This window comes from Rhipicephalus microplus, chromosome 5 (assembly GCF_043290135.1).
Source record: "Rhipicephalus microplus isolate Deutch F79 chromosome 5, USDA_Rmic, whole genome shotgun sequence".
Classification (NCBI taxonomy): domain Eukaryota; kingdom Metazoa; phylum Arthropoda; class Arachnida; order Ixodida; family Ixodidae; genus Rhipicephalus; species Rhipicephalus microplus.
Window position 1 is genome coordinate 37922806 of NC_134704.1, and position 16977 is coordinate 37939782.

The following is a 16977-nucleotide window of genomic DNA, read 5'->3' on the forward strand; positions in this document are numbered from 1 at the left end:
ATTAATTTTATCATCGTACGTCTGTCATGTTTACCCACATGGAACCGCACGGTAATATTTCGAAAATGCGTGCTTCGAGGACTGACCGGCAGAGCTCTCGGAGTTCTGGCTCGGCTTGGGGCTATAACCGGATCTTTCAAGCCGGAGTCCGAGAGGCCGGCCGACGTAAAAAGTGATAGAGTGGGGGAGGGGGGCAAGGATTCTCTCGGCGTAAAAGAGGGAAAGGAAGGAGAGAGGCGAGCGCTTGGCGCGCCGCGCCGCAAAAAGAAGCCAGAGCCGTAGCCGCAGGGCCAAGCCCACCAGCAGCCGGCTCTCCTGCGTGCAAACACACACACACTGCCGCAGCCTCCGCCGTCTCTCCCGTCCCGGCGCCGCAGAGAGCTCCGCTGTCGTCGATACAGCGCGGCGCGGTTTCTTTCCTGTCTTTGCTTGTGTTGGCGTGCAGACGAAGTTGTCGCACACGGCAGGCCCATGATTAACACCTTCTGGAATCTGTGTCGCGCCTGCCCCATACCGGCAGAGAGCAAGGTAAGACGCCGCCGATGAAGCTTCTTTTCCCCATTCTTTTAGCAGCTCGCTCGCGGGAGGGCTGCGCCGTCGTGCACCTAGGCCTAACGGTGAAGAACGCCCGTCTGCAGCTCCTGCTGACGCGCGTGGGAAGCGTGTTTCCCGGTTCTTGTTTTGCCCTTGGTGACCGGAGAGCGGCCCTCTCTCGAGTGATTCATGGTTGCGTGCGCTCGCACGGTTTTCTCCGCGAGCCGCAACTCAACGAAGAAAGCTGTTTTCTATTTCGGCGAGTCCAACGAGCACTGTCAGTGCGTGGCGCTGCTCTGGCACTGGATCTTCGGTGGGTAGAAGCGACGGATATTTGTCAACATCGCTCCATCACGGCCGCTTCGGCGTTTGGCCAGAAGGGCCTGAAATCTCTCTTAACCTCTCGCTCTGCTTGTACGTTAAGCAAACGTTGACAGGAGGGAAGAGAAAAAGGAAAAGCCGGAACCGCCATATTCAAGTGATATAGGGGCTTTGTGGTTTCACTCCTCGTACTGAGTGTAGGTGCGGTCACCGTAAATCGCCCCCCCCCCCTTTTCTTCCGTCGAACTTACGAGCGTAATTTAATTACCGCGTTAAAGAAATTAGTGCTATTGTCAGGTTACATCTGTCGCCATTAATCAGGGAAACGGGCGCTAGACGGCTCAATCTATTCAGGTAATGAACGACCTGCCAGGCTTTATTTAACACAACTGGCCTCAGTACGGATAAACCACTTTGTGACGCGACGTAAGGTAGACATACTGCAGCATAACTTCCCTTCTGCTCAATCCTGTCGGTAGTTTTATCCTTACACGATATTTTAGCTCGAAAATGCGCCATTTAAGCAACAGGGTTTCCTTTGCGACTTCCGCCTTCCACATGTATTTTGTTGTTTTCAGCAGTAATGCTGACAGCTCAGAACTTCAACCGGAACGAAATCACAAATCACTATGTATCGTACACGACATCTTCATTGTTCTCATTATTGACAGATTTTTTTTTCTGTTTTAAAAAATGTTTGAACGCTGGTGGGATCTCCGTATCTTCATTTTAAGGCGTGTTTCCTGACGACCGCATTATATTTATCATCGAACTTCTAGCGATTCGCATTTCTAATTAATCGTTGTTCAGCCAATAAATCGCTTATTGCGAGTTATTATATCGTCACATCGTGCTATTTTCCATGGCACTCGCAATAGCATAAATAACGTGTGTCTACTAGCATGAAAAAGTTTTATATTTTCTCTTAAAAATTATGCGCTAGAGCGGGGGTTAATAATACCATGAGTAATAATAAGATGAAATCAGCCACGCTTAATACTTCCTATACTGAGACTTGTGCAAACTTTTTTCGAAATTCCACGAAATTATCGAAGATGTTCGTGGAACACCTTTGGTACCTGTGTGCCGCAATTCAAAGGACATTTCTTTTCTGCAAGTTAAAGACGGAGCACCACGAGCACAGCGTCACGGCACAATTGTTCCCAGCAGCCATTGAAATGAGTCAAGTCGCGTTTCTTTACCACAGTTTTCCAAGTATCTGTCACACACAACGAAAAGAAGCGTTCCCGCAGTCTCTGACGAGCACGTACTTTACTGAAACGTTCCATATGTTTCCATAATTCCATATGTTTCCATAATTCCATATGTTTCCATAAAGAATGCATATGTTTCCCATATATGTTCCATATATTTCCGTAAGAATCTTACGGAAACATACGGAATTATTGGACATCGCATACGGAACGTTTCAGTAGTGATATACTGTGCCTCCTAATTTGCTTCCCGAACCCTATGCACTCATCTGGGCGTCACCCTGGAGAAATTACATCGCCTTATATTCCGCCTTCTCTTCCGTAATATAGGAGAGCTAATCTGCGTGTCATCGACCATTCGCATAACCGTGATCAGTGATCCATCACTGAAACGATGCAGCTGACGTTGTCTGGAAAACGCGGTCAGACTTCGATTTAAAACTTTATTTTACGAATATCACGTCCAGATAAAAAAAAAGGAATGGAATCGTGCTTTTTTTTTGCTCTGGATATATGCATAAACCTAATTTTTAAACTGTTCCTTAGCTTAACGAAGTTGTAATAAAACAAAGCATTTCGCGACAGATGCACCGGACAATGATGGATGGATGTTCGGAGGCACTGAACACTGCACTCGAAGAAAAAAGGATGGGCGTGTTTTACCTTTTTAGGCACGTCCCGAGTCGTTAAGAAGATGACTTTCTTCAAAGAGACACGTTAACTCTGTTTCGGGCACCACGACTCCCCGACAGAGTATAAATACTTCCAAATATAGTTATAGTTCACGAGTCGCTTAAAAGAAATATATATATATATATATATATATATATATATATATATATATATATATATATATATATATATATATATATATATATATATATATATATATATATATATATATATATATATATATATATATTAGGAGTACCAGGGAGAGCCACACTTACATGGGTGCAAAATATATCGCCGGTGTAGTTGTAGTTAGGTTAAGGTGCATGTTAAAAAAAACTAGGTTGTCAAAATACACCCTCCCGGTGTGGTGCTTCTAATATTTATATCTTTTTTGTTGCCCATAAAATCTCTTTTTTTTTTGCAGACTCGCTGCATCGCTGGTGCCGCAAAAATAGGGCAGTTTATCTCTGTCGCAACAGCGATACGGCCGTTGTTGTGCCACAATTATAAACGGTGTGAACAGTGGTCTCGTGTCGCACTGCTGTGCCACCGCAGTGCGACATGCGACCACAGCGAATCGTACGACGATCTCTACAGTTGCGACGGTCGCGACGGTCCGGGAGCAGAAAAACACACAACGTAGTTCTTGGTCGTACGGTTCTTCGCTAAGGCGGTTGTTTTGGAGTAGTGCTTGGGGACGCGCGCAAGCTTCTGGTACTAGCTTAGCGTTATTTCTTCTTTGGAGAGTGTAATATCCTAGAATTATATTTATTCTTTATTCATACATGTTCCCGCTTTGCCCAGCGGAGTTACAATAGGGTGCTACGAAGTTGAAAAAAAAAATTGTGCCCACTGTGCGTTAGTCGCGCCTCTCGAGACCCAGGCTCTAAATAAAATTCCACCATCCATACATCTTCACTAACACTGCACACTTGTTCAGACGTCAGGCTATTCCACTAATTAATAGTTTTCACAGATTAAAAAAAAACTAATTTGCGTTCATGTTTGTGCTGTTCGGCGTGGCCTTATTTTGAATTTGTCATCTATGCATCCAGATATATAATCTGGCCGTTTTTAAGCAAATGCCTCTATTAAATCCCGTTTTTTTTTACGAAATATCTAATATGAAAGGTTCAAACACATTTGTTTACGACGGAATGACAGTCTTCCAGTTTAACCCCTTTTCTATTTCAGTACAACTGTGAATTTTTTTATACATTACGACTGAAGACAAACCTGGCTTTAGCTGAGAAGTTTTCCTTGTCCTGGTTGTTGTTTACAGTATTTTACAATGTGACTACGGTGGTCAAACCAATAATTATAGAATCGCTGCGTCGCAGAGAGGCTAATCAAGTGCCCTCAGCTGCCGTGGTGGCAACGGTGCCCTTCTGCTGACCCGCAAGTCGTGAGTTCGACTCCCAGTCGCGGCGGTCTGATGGAGGGCAACTGCCAGAGTTAAATATCAGTTTCGTTAGATAATCCCTCCACTATTATTACGTCCCCCATAATCATATAGCTGATTTGGGACGTTAAAGTCCGAACTTATTACTACAAATTAAATGCTCTTCTTCGCCGTCAGTGACGTAGCGGGGGGGGGGGGCACACCAACCCCTTTCCCCCCGACAGATTTTTTTTTTCGCCGTGGTATATATGTGGAGCGCAATAAGACCGTTTACCTGCCCCACCCCTGGTTCAGATCAATTTGTTGCCTACCCCGAGAAAAATTTTTTCACCTAGCCCCCATTCGCCATATATATGGATCATGGGTGTTTAGTATGTAGTATACGCACCTCCTCTCTAATTCTGGTGAATCGGGAACGTGCAAATACTCCCACGATGTGATCAACAACATCAAAGTGGCCGCAGATTACAGACTCCGGGACTGTTCAATTTTGTCACCACGCCATCGGGAGAATAAACCCGGATTATAGCATTACACTAATCGCAGGTTCGGCTCACCTTCACTGACACCTCCGTGGCCCGTAAAACGAGTGCGACAATGGACGAGAATGGCGGCATATGAAAAGCGTCTCTGACATTAGTTTTATTTATCTATATCAGGCATACAGCCGTTCTCTTTGGGATATCAGGAGGAAGGGCGTACACATAAGAGACTATTGGTACACGAGGGTAGAGGGGGAAAATCACGTATACATAGTATTCAAAGTAATGCCGAAGAAATGGTGCAACTAAACATACGTCATAAAAATTTTTAGAGCGGTTACAAAATAAAAATTAATTTTATTTATTGATGGTAAACGGCAAAGAAGGCAGACATATGTGGTATGAGGACGCCAATGAAGATGACTAAAACAATAATCCTAGTTCTTACATAAATCATAAATGTAACGACCGCACAATCATATTACGTTAGAAAGTGCACGTGACTAACGGAAACTAATACAGATTACCTGCACGATCAATGAAAGACTAATATGTGATATAACTAACGCCACAACACAAAGCGAACGGTAAATAAAGGTTTACACACAGTTTATTCAGGCGAAACGCATAAGTCTATTTCTAGCAATTACAGGAAGCTATCTGAATTATTACATGTCACAAGTGCTGATATATTGTTCCGATTTCCCTGATTCCCTGCGAAACAAAAATGAGGATTCAGAGCTGTCGGCTTTGAAACGGTACATTGCTGAAAATATTTGAACGACTATGAAGTGAGTGTGTGGTTTCAGGGTTAGACAGGTACTTGGCGCTGCCAATCAATGCTATAAGTTAGTTACGGTAAACTTGAGATACCACATTTTTCTTCGAACTTCTTCAACATCATGTCGGAACTCGTGCGCTGGTTGTAGCGTCCGATATATAGTTCAAAAGCGTTGATTGGTATTGGAACGTTAAATTCTCGTGCAATAGCTATAGGTTCTATATGCTTCGTTTGTTTAGAGTGCAACGTTACTTTTCTTCACCAAAATGTGCATCAGCTTTGTAGGCACTATTAACGTTTATAGCGTCACGGCAAGGTTGCGTGGAAACTTATGTGGCGTAGCCACTTGCCCCTCTCCCCCTCCCTTATTTTTTGCTATACCGCATCATGTCTTCCTTTCATAACATGAGTGGCTACATCTTATTTATTGCGAATACGTCGATTTCCAATGCACCTTAACTTGGTATTGGTGCCGCATTTGTTGGAAACTCAAAACTGACGCTTGCTGTTGGGTTCGCACTCCTCACTATTTTCATTTCGCAGTCGTCGTCAAAGCCATTGTCTCGAACTGAACTGCACCTCCCACCGTGAAGAGAACGAAACAAATATACATGCAAAACATAGACATGTTATTATGGCGCCTCAGATATGCGCAATATTTGCTTTTTTAACTGACAATCGCACAACTATGAACGCTAAACCTTGAGCAATATTGGTGGGCGCTGCGGATGGGGTTGGCCGTTTGATGCCGTTTGAAGTATCGTTAGGACAGACAAACAGACAAATGTACAGACAGATAGACAAACAGACAGACAGACAGACAGACAAAGACCGAAATTTTTCCGTCGAAGGTCCCCAAGAAAGACTGTAGTCTTTAAAAAGGAAATTTTCCCCTTACAGTCATTAGGTATCGAACTAATGTCCATGCGGCAATGAGCGTTTGCCATCTGGAGGCGATAGCCAACGTGCTATATCCCGCAGCTTTGAAGCTTCGGCAGCGACAGATGACTTCATATATATATAGTATAGCGTAGCCAAGCCTTGCCCAGGCCCTGGCCTCAGCCTACCAGCCATTAAGTCTGAACCTTTCTGTCCGAACTCTCGTCGCGTTTCTTTGTCCGAGTGTGTAAGCCCACCACTATCGTCATTACATGCACAGCGAGAGAAACGCTAGGCTGGGGCATCTAGGGAGCGAATGGGAAAGGAAAGGAGGTAGAACGGGAAAGTGGAGAATAAAAAGGGGATGAACGGAAGGTGGGCGCCCTCCCGTTTGTGCCTTGCCGCCGTGGCGCGTCGCTCGATAACGGCTAGGATCGAAATGGCCTGTCGATGTGTGTATGTGCGCGCGTGTGTGTATGTACACGCGCTGGAATTTACCTTTGAGCTCCGTCTCTCTCTTGTTTCTTTCCCCTCTTTTCCAGGCTGTCCCTATACTCTCCAGACGACCGTGATAACGTCCTTGACGAGAGGCAGGGCGATGGTGCGAGTGTATTGTTTTCTGCCGTGGAGAAGCAGACGTTGTTTGTGTAGTCGTCTGCTACTTCTGTTCCGTTCCGTTTTTCTTTGTTCTGGTACTGCTCCGACTAAAGAAGGTTTTTGCGCTTGTGAAATGTACAGTGCGCGATCTTAAGGGAGGCCAGAGAAGAGTGAGGATAGGGTGAGGTATACTGCGCTCTTCTGCTCAAAAATATACACCGTTTGCCCGGTGATAAAATCAACACCTACAAACTTACACACACCCTCCTCACATGCATACATGCAGACACATACAAGTTGGTATTCGTTCGGTCGGGGTCTCCTTTTGAACTAAGCTGCACCACCACCTTTTCTTGAGAAAATAGAAACTATAATGCAGTATCGGTGTTTGTAGCGTTCGTTCATGGCTCCTATTTTAGAAATTCATATGGAATATACACACAAAAATGAAGCACCAAAGGCGTAGCCACGATTTCTTTCTTTTTTTTGGGGGGGGGGAGGTTAACGTGAAAAGAGAAGGACTCAAGCATCTTTTGTACACTCATGCGTTTAGACCTGAATATACACATGCAATTTTGAAGAGAGAGAGAGAGAGAGAGAAATGAATTTTATTTCACCAGGCCCTCTACACTTCAGCCCTTCTGTTAATGGCCTCCTCAGTCCAGGTACCCAAGCTGCGCCAGTGTAAACAAATTAATCAGTGAAAGGAAATAACTCAGCAGAGCTACTTAATCTTTTTCTGGAGTATATGAGAACCTTTTTAACGTTCAGACAAAAAAAATACGGTGCTCTTATACAAAACGATAATAAGTGTTTTTGTCTGTTGTTGCAGCACGTCGCTTCGTATCGGTACGAAGTCTCGTGATTTATATAGCTAGTCACGTGATTATTCTGTCTATTGTTATTCATCGAACACGTATACGGTACGAAAACGTGAAATAGAAATTGACACAGGAATACGTTGATCGTAGATACGCACCGTTGTGTGATGGCTACACTGTTCGCGATTCTTAAGTATGGACAAGCATTGCAACAACACCCTGTAAGCTTGCCGTTTCGTTGAGTAAGATCATAGGATCGGTTCGCATTGGTTCCTGTGCTTGATAGTATGGCTTGTGTTGATTTTATATACCAATAATAGGAAACCCGCAGAAATTCGGAGCATGTCATTTTATGCGCTTGTTTACTTGCTTTTTTTTGGGTGAATTTGCACTTCGTTCACAGTGTTTGCTTTCGTGAGGGACGCGTTGAGAGGTGGGAGAATTTTTATCAAGCATTGCACGACTGACAAATGCAATGCACAAATAAAAAATGCACAGTGTATGAGCGCTGGACTGCATCTGTGTGTCATCAATTTATGGTTCAGCAACAATTGTGGCTTATCAGAACATATTAAAAAAAAAACGAAATTTAGATATTAAGAAGACAATAGGGCTCGCCACTAGGAATATTGCTCAGTTTATGACGGTGTCCAACCTGGGTGGTTTTGGGCTGATGTTGTTTCGTTACAAAGAACAGCAAATTAATTAGACAGTTTTTTCGGGGGCTCGCACACATGAATGCCCAAAAACCATTAGACACTACTTAATTTCTAAATGCAGTGGTTAAATAGAGCGTCATTCAATTCATATATGTCTATAAATATATTTTGCAAATATAAGGTTGTAGACATAAAATGAAATAAAAAGAAAAAGATACATCCAGGTTGTAATCGGGATATGCGACACCGACAAAACAATGTACTTATGCGAAGTATATATTCCAGAACCTGATTATTTTTACAATTAAGAAAGGGACATAAAGCGAATAGGCTTAGCGATGCTTAATAAATAGGAGTATTCTAAGATTAAAGTATATTTATAGTTAAGCGAACACGTTCACTGATAAGTTATAACAAAATATGCCGTACGCTGTATTCTGATAACCAAAGTTTTATCACATCGCATATGCGTGTGCGAAGAAGTATATTCAAGTTGATATCATGTCTTCGAAGAGATATCTAAAACCCATCCAGACATCTGAATCTGCCATTTATCGTCACATCTGCTTCAATAAGCGTCGCGCTCAGGTTTAAATTAGGCTTCATGTTTAGGACCGTCTCCACTGAACTTATTTACAAAAAGATACGCAGATATCGCACATTCAACAACAGCATCAGAGCGTATCCATTCACTGATGGTGCAACGCGCTCTTGTCCCGACACAATGACTCTACACATGACCGATTTTCCAAAAACGCCGCTATACAATTTAATGACACAAAGGTCATACATGCGGGACGCGCGTTGAATCTCACGAACGTGCCCCACATTGACGTCGCTGTAGTACGACCCGCTGATTCGCGTTTCGATTTCCTTGTATTACTTTCTAATGGAATAAACTTTCCAAGGTGTTGTAGTCGTAGCGCACAAACTGCGGAAGACATTCTCCTCGCCGTTTCGTCGTCGGAGCGGTATACGGCTGGCAACTTGCCAGAAGCGTCTGTGTAGGCTCAACGCGACTAGATTTTACACTCATCAATACTGATCCTCTTGAAGCGTGTCCGCAGTTTCACTTTTCACCACTTTTCCTTGTAGTTTCTCCTTTCTTTTAGATGCGGAAGCATCTTATACTCGCGCCTTGTAGTGCGCCGTCCGCGCCGTCCGCACCGCCTTAGTTGAGCTAATTCATTACGTCTGATACAATAATCACTCGTTCTCTGCTACTGCAATATTCACGCGTTCATCAAGTATAAGGTTATTTGTTGCACTTCAAAAGCATACATGTGTCCGAGTTAAAACGGTCAAAGTTTCACATTAAATGCACCAGGAAGGTAAAGTATTGGTACGGAAACCAGTAACACAAACATGAGCTTGTACGGTAAAGTTAGCTATTTAAAACCTACGCGAGCGTCGGTGCACACTGAACCATGCCTGTGTATTCAGGCATGTGTCTAACTCTGTTACCAGCCACTAAACTGTTTTAGCGGGACGGCTCAGTGCTCTCCCATAGTTGAGTACGAAGTACTCAAAATCGTTCAACATATTAGATGCGGAAGCATCTTATACTCGCGCCTTGTAGTGCACCGTCCGCGCCGTCCGCACCGCTTCTCGAACATTCGACAGCTGACGCGCGCGCATGCGCCGTCGCCCACCATCTGTGCCGCGCGCGCTTCTCCTTCGAGAACATTCGACAGCTGACAGCGCATGCGCCGTCGCGCCGTCGCCATCTGTGCCGCGCGCGCGCTTCTCCTTCGAGAACATTCGACAGCTGACAGCGCATGCACCGTCGCGCTGTATATATACTCAAGGTCGGCGCTCGCTCGCTCAGTTGCTGCTCGTCCGTTGGTTCGTCGCAATAAATAAAACACCGCCCTTTCGCATACGTGCCGTACGTGTTCACTCATTTAACACCCCATTTCACAACCACGTTAACCAATTTAGCCATCGACCCAAGTAAGTCGCAATTTAACACCCGTTAACCAATTACATGCTTCCGCATCTTCCTCAGTGTTCCCCCGAGGGAAGCTGCGGGCAATTTTTTTACGTCTTTCTCTCTCTCTCTCCCTGTTATCATTTTTTTGTCGCAGTCATCGTTCTTTATCAAAAGGTGGAAGACGTGGAACGATGTCGTCGGTATTGTCATTTGTTTTTCTTGTCCCCGTTGCTGCGTTTTTCTTCATTTCTTTTATTTATTATTTTTATTGATATTCTTAATATAATAAGGTAAGGCGAGGGAGATGCATGAAATCAAAACTGGCACCAGACGCACTTTTCTGCCGACCGTATAAGGTCGCGTTTTTTTTTTCGGTTATAGCTCTGCCTTCTTTTATTTTACTTCATGAATAGCTGCCCCAAGACAAGTGTTTGAAGCGAGAAAAATTATGAGTAATAATGTGGCCCCGTATCGTGCAGGAATTCCTGCATAAGCTTTTTCACCAAAAGCATCACGCTAATTTGTCCGTACACCATCGCGGTCACGTCTGCACGTGCATAATATGCTCCCTGAAAACCCATCTGCGAGATTGTGTAAGCGCTTTCAGAAAGCACATTATAGAGGCGGCCGGAAAGACAGCGATGCAGCATTAAAATTTTTATTATTATTTCAGTCCTCCTTCTTGTGCATCGAGTTATCTATCGTAAATTGATGGATTGGTTCACCCACCCGTTTCGGCTGACAAATCGTTGCATTAAACCCATCAATCATAGTACACTGCATTCGTCTGATTTTATTAAAACAGAAACTGCGAATAAAGAAACAATGGCATTCCTGTTGCTTCTTCTGAACTTTAATGAAAACAAAAAAAAATCAAAGGGGGCTTCGCAGAGCAAGGAAAAAAAAAATTGGAATAGTTATACTAAACGGGAAGTGATGCAACTTTGGTTAAGCATGTAAACGATATACGACGCTCTACAAAATGCCCTTCCAAGTGTCGCAGCTTCTTTAGTGGCCGGCTGCACAAGTTCCACGGCTCCGTAAACACCTCTTTGCTTCAGTGTGACAGAAATTGCTCCTATGGTCTGGTCTTCCCATTGGCTAGACTTATAGATTCAGGAAGTGTACTCAAGATATATTTGGCTTCAGATGATCGGTGGGTTTCTAACACGCTTCAGTGTTGAGTTAAGATTTGAATGTTTTATTTTTCATTTTCTTAATCTTGGGGGGGGGGGTCGAAACCGCGAAAAAAGATATCAGCAAACATAAGGAATGTATTAGCCTCGAAGAGCTATAGCTACCCCAAAACCAATTAAGCCGAAAGGTTGGCTTAAAAAGCTTGAACGTGAGTAATACGGCAGAGACTTGCGTCATTATTTGGCCAGAGGTTGCGTAAGGAAGCTTTGACAAGCAGCAAGGGTAGATATGTGGGCTTGTTGGTAGTGAGTCGTTTGCTTAAACTTCGTTGTAGCGTGGCGAAACCCATGGCTCCACCCTTATTGACTTCATTTTTCTCGTTCAACGAGCTAGGTCGTAGATGAACTCCGTCGATCCTTGTGGTATTGTGACCCACATCGTCAATTCCGTGTGCAGAGAAGTACAAACTTTTAACGTGATGGTGAATGTTACAAGTACTGTTGCAAAGCGGAAAGAAACGCTTGTTGCAAGTTTACGTTTTCTGTCATCTACGTTTCTTTCTGGTGCCCACGTCCTTTGCCGCGTCACAACGAAATTTGATAAAATTTAACACACACGTGACGCTTGTAACAATGCGGCAGGACATGTGCCTATTGATGGGCACCGCGAGTGTTTACCAATTTCAACATTTACTTCACATCTCGAAGCCCTGTTTACGAAAGTTGAGGCACATTTCACTGTGTGAAGATGTATTTGTCTAGGCATTTAAGTGCATAATAGAACACATTTTTTTTAAATTAAATGGACAATATTGTTGGTACTAAAACACCCGATAAACGCCTTTAGCCAACAGTTAGCCACAACAAACCTACATTGATGATCAGTAGGTAACGCTAATCAACACTACGCTCTTATTTTAAGTCACTAGATGTTTAACAACAACAACAACAACAACAACAACAACAACAACAACAACAACAACAATAATAATAATAATAATAATAATAATAATAATAATAATAATAATAATAATAATAATAATAATAATAATAATAATAATAATAATAATAATAATAATAATAATAATAATAATAATTTCCTCATTTCCATCAACTATGGAGGGGACTGTGGGTAAAAGTTGCTTGAGATACAAGCAACTTGACAGAAAGCTCGCAGCCACCATTTCTTCCGCAGTATAAGCTCAAAAAGTATTTCTTTTGTCAATAAATGATTCAGGAACTGCGTGTGAAGCACCTCTTATTTTCCCTAAAATTTCTTGCTTGCAAAACTGACTGTCATTTATTGTACGCTTTTCCACGTGACATTAGTTCCCACGTGACACATGACAATTAAGTTACCGGTGGATTCAGGAGTTTTCTTGGGAAAAGTAATTGTTCAAATTTTCTTAGCGAGGTATACAAATATAGCATGCGCAAAACACTTCCTTTTAGTTACTTCACTAATATATAATAAATAAATGGAGTAATGACGTCATAAAGATATAACCCTGGTTGGTTCTATAAGCTGTACAGCACAAACAGACGAGGTGAAGAAAAGACGCAACGGAATACCCTACGCGTGTATTTTTATTCAGTTTATTCGTAAGTACTCCAACACAACTGTGATATCACAGAGGTTGGTTTACATGTGACATCAATCGACAATGATTGTTTCGAAATTGATGACGCAGCTATGTGAAGATACCATGAATCGATCCCCATTTAAGTGCTGCCTGTGCGGGTTATACAAGCTGAAAGAGAGAAAAAAAAAAACTGCCATTGGCGGCCTTTTATCATAATCGTACAACACTTTCTCGTAAATTATAAGCTTTCTTTTATCGTTATATGAAAGGGACTCATAAACCGTGCACCGCTTTTTGCGTCAAAGCGAATGAGCGTCGCATACGAGCAAAGTTTACAGTTATGAAAAGCCCGTTTACGAAAACAACTCTTCGTGAACCGTCGCGAGCACAACAAAAGAAGACGAAAAGTCTCATAATTTAACATCGCTTTGGAGCAATCCACAGTACAATAGTTAGTGGCGTTGAAACAAACAGAAAATAGCATACACACTCCTACACTACCGCGTTCAAGCAACTGCCTAACTATAAATAGGCTTTCTATTTACGTGTTCTTATCCTGTAAAGAGAAGCATAAAGCGTGTTTTGCACGGCTAGGATCCAGAACTATAGCTTCTATTTGCTTTGAAAAAATTTGCACCTAAAGAGTATTTGTTCCGTATCTTCTCTCTCTCTCTCTCTCTCTCTCTCTCTCTCTCTCTCTCTCTATCTCTCTTGTCACTTATCGCTATTGTTCCGGGTTGTCACTGTTTTTATTTATAGAAGCACGTGAAAGGCGAAGACCAGGTCAAATAACGAAGTGGGGAAATTACTTGCGACGAGGAGACACGTATGGCCGCACTAAAAACACAGATTACTACCGCGATTCGTTTCGCAAAAAAACACCATGGGTGGATATAGCAGCCACAAAAACAATGCCAAAAAATGGTGGCTCGCGTACGCGTATAAATATATAATTTCCACATGACTCGAGCTTTTTATTCTCCATACACTCGTTCGCTCTTCCAGAACGACAAATCGTCAACGCGATGAAAATTATAAAGCTGGAAAACAAAAAAAAAGGAAACATGTTGAGACGTAACGATATTGGCTTCCGCACACGCACTCCCCTCTCTCTGCAGACGACACTCACAGGCGCAGCAGACATCATGAAGGTCTGGCATGAGTTCGCACGCACCATAACCTCCTCAGTCCTTTTTGCTGTCCAGACGGCACTCTGGAGCAGACGAACGTTGATGGGGGAAAACGTCGCACCGCTTTCACTTCGCTCCGTAGGCTTCGTTGTGGGCTTGACTCGACCCTTTTTTATTTTTACTTTCTTGCTGGCCAGACTCGCCGCCACTCTCGCTGTTTTTTTCTTTTGCCGCTGGCTGTTCTTGCTTTATATTTTACTTGCCGGTCGTTGGCATGAGTATTCCTCTCATTCGCCAAAAGATCGGCGGAAAGGAGCACCCTCAGATAGACGAAATGGCGTCTGTGCTGAACGAGACGCGCTGTGGAGAAGGAAAAGTGAAGAACTCTTTCGTGGGTACAAAGTTTGAGTGCTTGCTAGCTGGCCTGGGACTCCGTTCCAGAATCTTGAGAACATGAGTCCCTCTAAACGGCTGCAACCGAATGCCAAGTGTATGCGAGCCAGTGCTCCAAACTAAGACGGCTTGGCTCGGTTCCGTATCGCCCTTACTTCCTTATAGCCCTCGAAACATGCCAGTCGTTTTACGGCGGCAAGGGAAACAATTTCGCTTGGTGTACTTTGGTAATCCGGATGGGAGAAACGAATCGTGAATGCGAGTGGGAGCGGCATAATCCGCAAGCAGCCAAGAAATGGGAAAATGCCTACGTACTGGTCAAAGTAATGTATACTGTACACGCGACACATTGTTCTTCCAGTATCTCCACCGTAATCAATTCTTTGTGCGCGCGTGCTATTGATCGTCTGTTAGTTTTTTTCCTTTTCTTTTTTTTTAGTTGAGGAGGAGACTTGTGCTGCTAGTGACCATGAATTCGTCTAAATCGTCGTAACTAATCATTCTGACGCCTCTAAGCATTCGCATAAATCGAAATAACAAATCATACTTCTCACAAATAGGTAACCGATCTGATTTTGTGGAACATGGCCTCAACATGGAACACTTCTCTTTAAACACAGCAATACTTTAGTACCCTGTATATTTTATTTAGGTTTCAGACGTTTATTTTACACTTTTTTTTCAGACTCATTTTCTCGCTGCTAACGAGTGACTAAAACAAAATTTTCAAGTGTACACGGAATGCGATGAGAGATTACTATTAACAGCGTAAATATAAATATTGCACTTGCTCATGATTCATAGATTTATGTCCACAAATGTACAATAAAGCTACCTATGGATTGAGAGTTTACAACAGCATCCTTGCTGTGCGTCCATGTTTGACCCTTACTGAGCAATTAACAGCCCGAATAGAGGGGAGGTCGCACCGGGGGAGGCTTCTGTTGCACCGCACGTCGTAGTCCAACCACTTGTAATTTGTAGCCATTGCAGAAAACAGGCTTTGTCTAGTTTGCGAAGAGGTTATACAAATAGGTTATGTAAGCGCAAAGAATCGCCCGGTTAAGAAAAGTATAGAATACAACGTTTCGTTATTTATACTGCCCAGGTTTTTTTTTTCATTCTTTGAAGAAATTATTGTGTTTTTAAAGCTGGCTTCTCTACATTAATAACCTTTATGAGGTGAAGCTTCCTTTCTATTGTTGATAATAATGATGATGATGACAATGATAATTTAAACTTTATTTTGGTTCATACAAGACGCAGGGAGACCCCATGCCACCCGGCTAATCCCACATAAGGATAGTTCCCCTTGATTTTCTACGTGACTGTTGTAACCTATAAGAAAAAAGACCTTTAAACCTTTCCAGTATCAATAGTGAAAGTTGACGCAAATGAAAAATTACAAATAAATAATGAAATTCAACCACACTAAGAATCGTAGAGACAGGTTCTTTTCAATTCACTAGTTGGTGCCTGTAGTGTAGATGTAATAGTTTCTAGGAAATTCGTGGATTCACGTTCAACGCATACCCGCGGTTAGGTTACCAAAATGTAAAAAAAAAAATAAAGTTATCAGGCGGTGACATGCAGTATACAGTTACTGTATGTAAGCAAAGGTAACGTCGGGAACATGTACATAGGGAACATTTACAAAGGATAAATTACATGCAGCACGGGCAGAAAGTCAAGGATTGTCGACTGAAAAGCGAAGGTTCAGAATAATGCTATAACGATTGCTTTCACCGCCAGTACCGAGTAACAAAAGATAAGCGAGGTAGTGTAATGGCGTCCTCCTCGCACGGTTGATCACATTCGAAAAAGTGCGTAATGGCATCTTTTGTCAGAGTATCTGGCACGCCATTATTCTACCCTAACGCGGCTCACTCCTGGCACCAATCCAGCTCATGCGCACAACAATGTACGGTATGGGTGCTGCACGCAACTACGAAATCGTTGGTCGTTGACCATGTATACGTCTGCGTGTGCGTATACGCTCGGAAATCGAACAAAACAGTGCCTCGTCTGTTTTGTTTCCGTCACAAATGAATTGCAGCCGGCGCCACCGTGCGGAACGCAGCGAACGTTGCCCAATGCGTGCTCAATATGCCACTCTTCATGTGTGAAGTAACCCTTCCCCGATTATTTCTTGTTTTCCCTTTTCTGTTGGTTAGATGAATGGAGTCTACCTCTAAAGGAGTGCTGTGTCGCAGAGGAACGACTTGGACTTTTGTGCATAGCGTGCTTACTAACACGGAGGTAACCCGAGGTCACGCGGGTTTGGCTTGTGCAATGCGAGCCGTATTTTGACCCGAGAGGGAAAATTGAATAGAGGGGAAGAACAGAAGTGCGGTGACATTGCTTGCTGTGAGTGAGTGAGTGAGTGAGTGAGTGAGTGAGTGAGTGAAATTCAGTCTGTGAATAAGAGACTGAGTGA

The 16977-nt window shown here is 43.1% G+C and overlaps 1 protein-coding gene across 1 annotated transcript in view; it reads left to right on the forward strand.

Moving 5' to 3' along the window:
* Positions 1-316: 316 nt before the first annotated feature.
* Positions 317-16977, forward strand: part of LOC142817737 (uncharacterized) — a 62312-nt gene continuing 45651 nt past the window's right edge. Inside the window, exon 1 of the mRNA XM_075895239.1 lies at positions 317-528. Within this exon, the coding sequence (XP_075751354.1) occupies positions 472-528 (57 nt within the window). The 5' untranslated portion in view covers positions 317-471. The remainder of the gene's footprint in view (positions 529-16977) is intronic.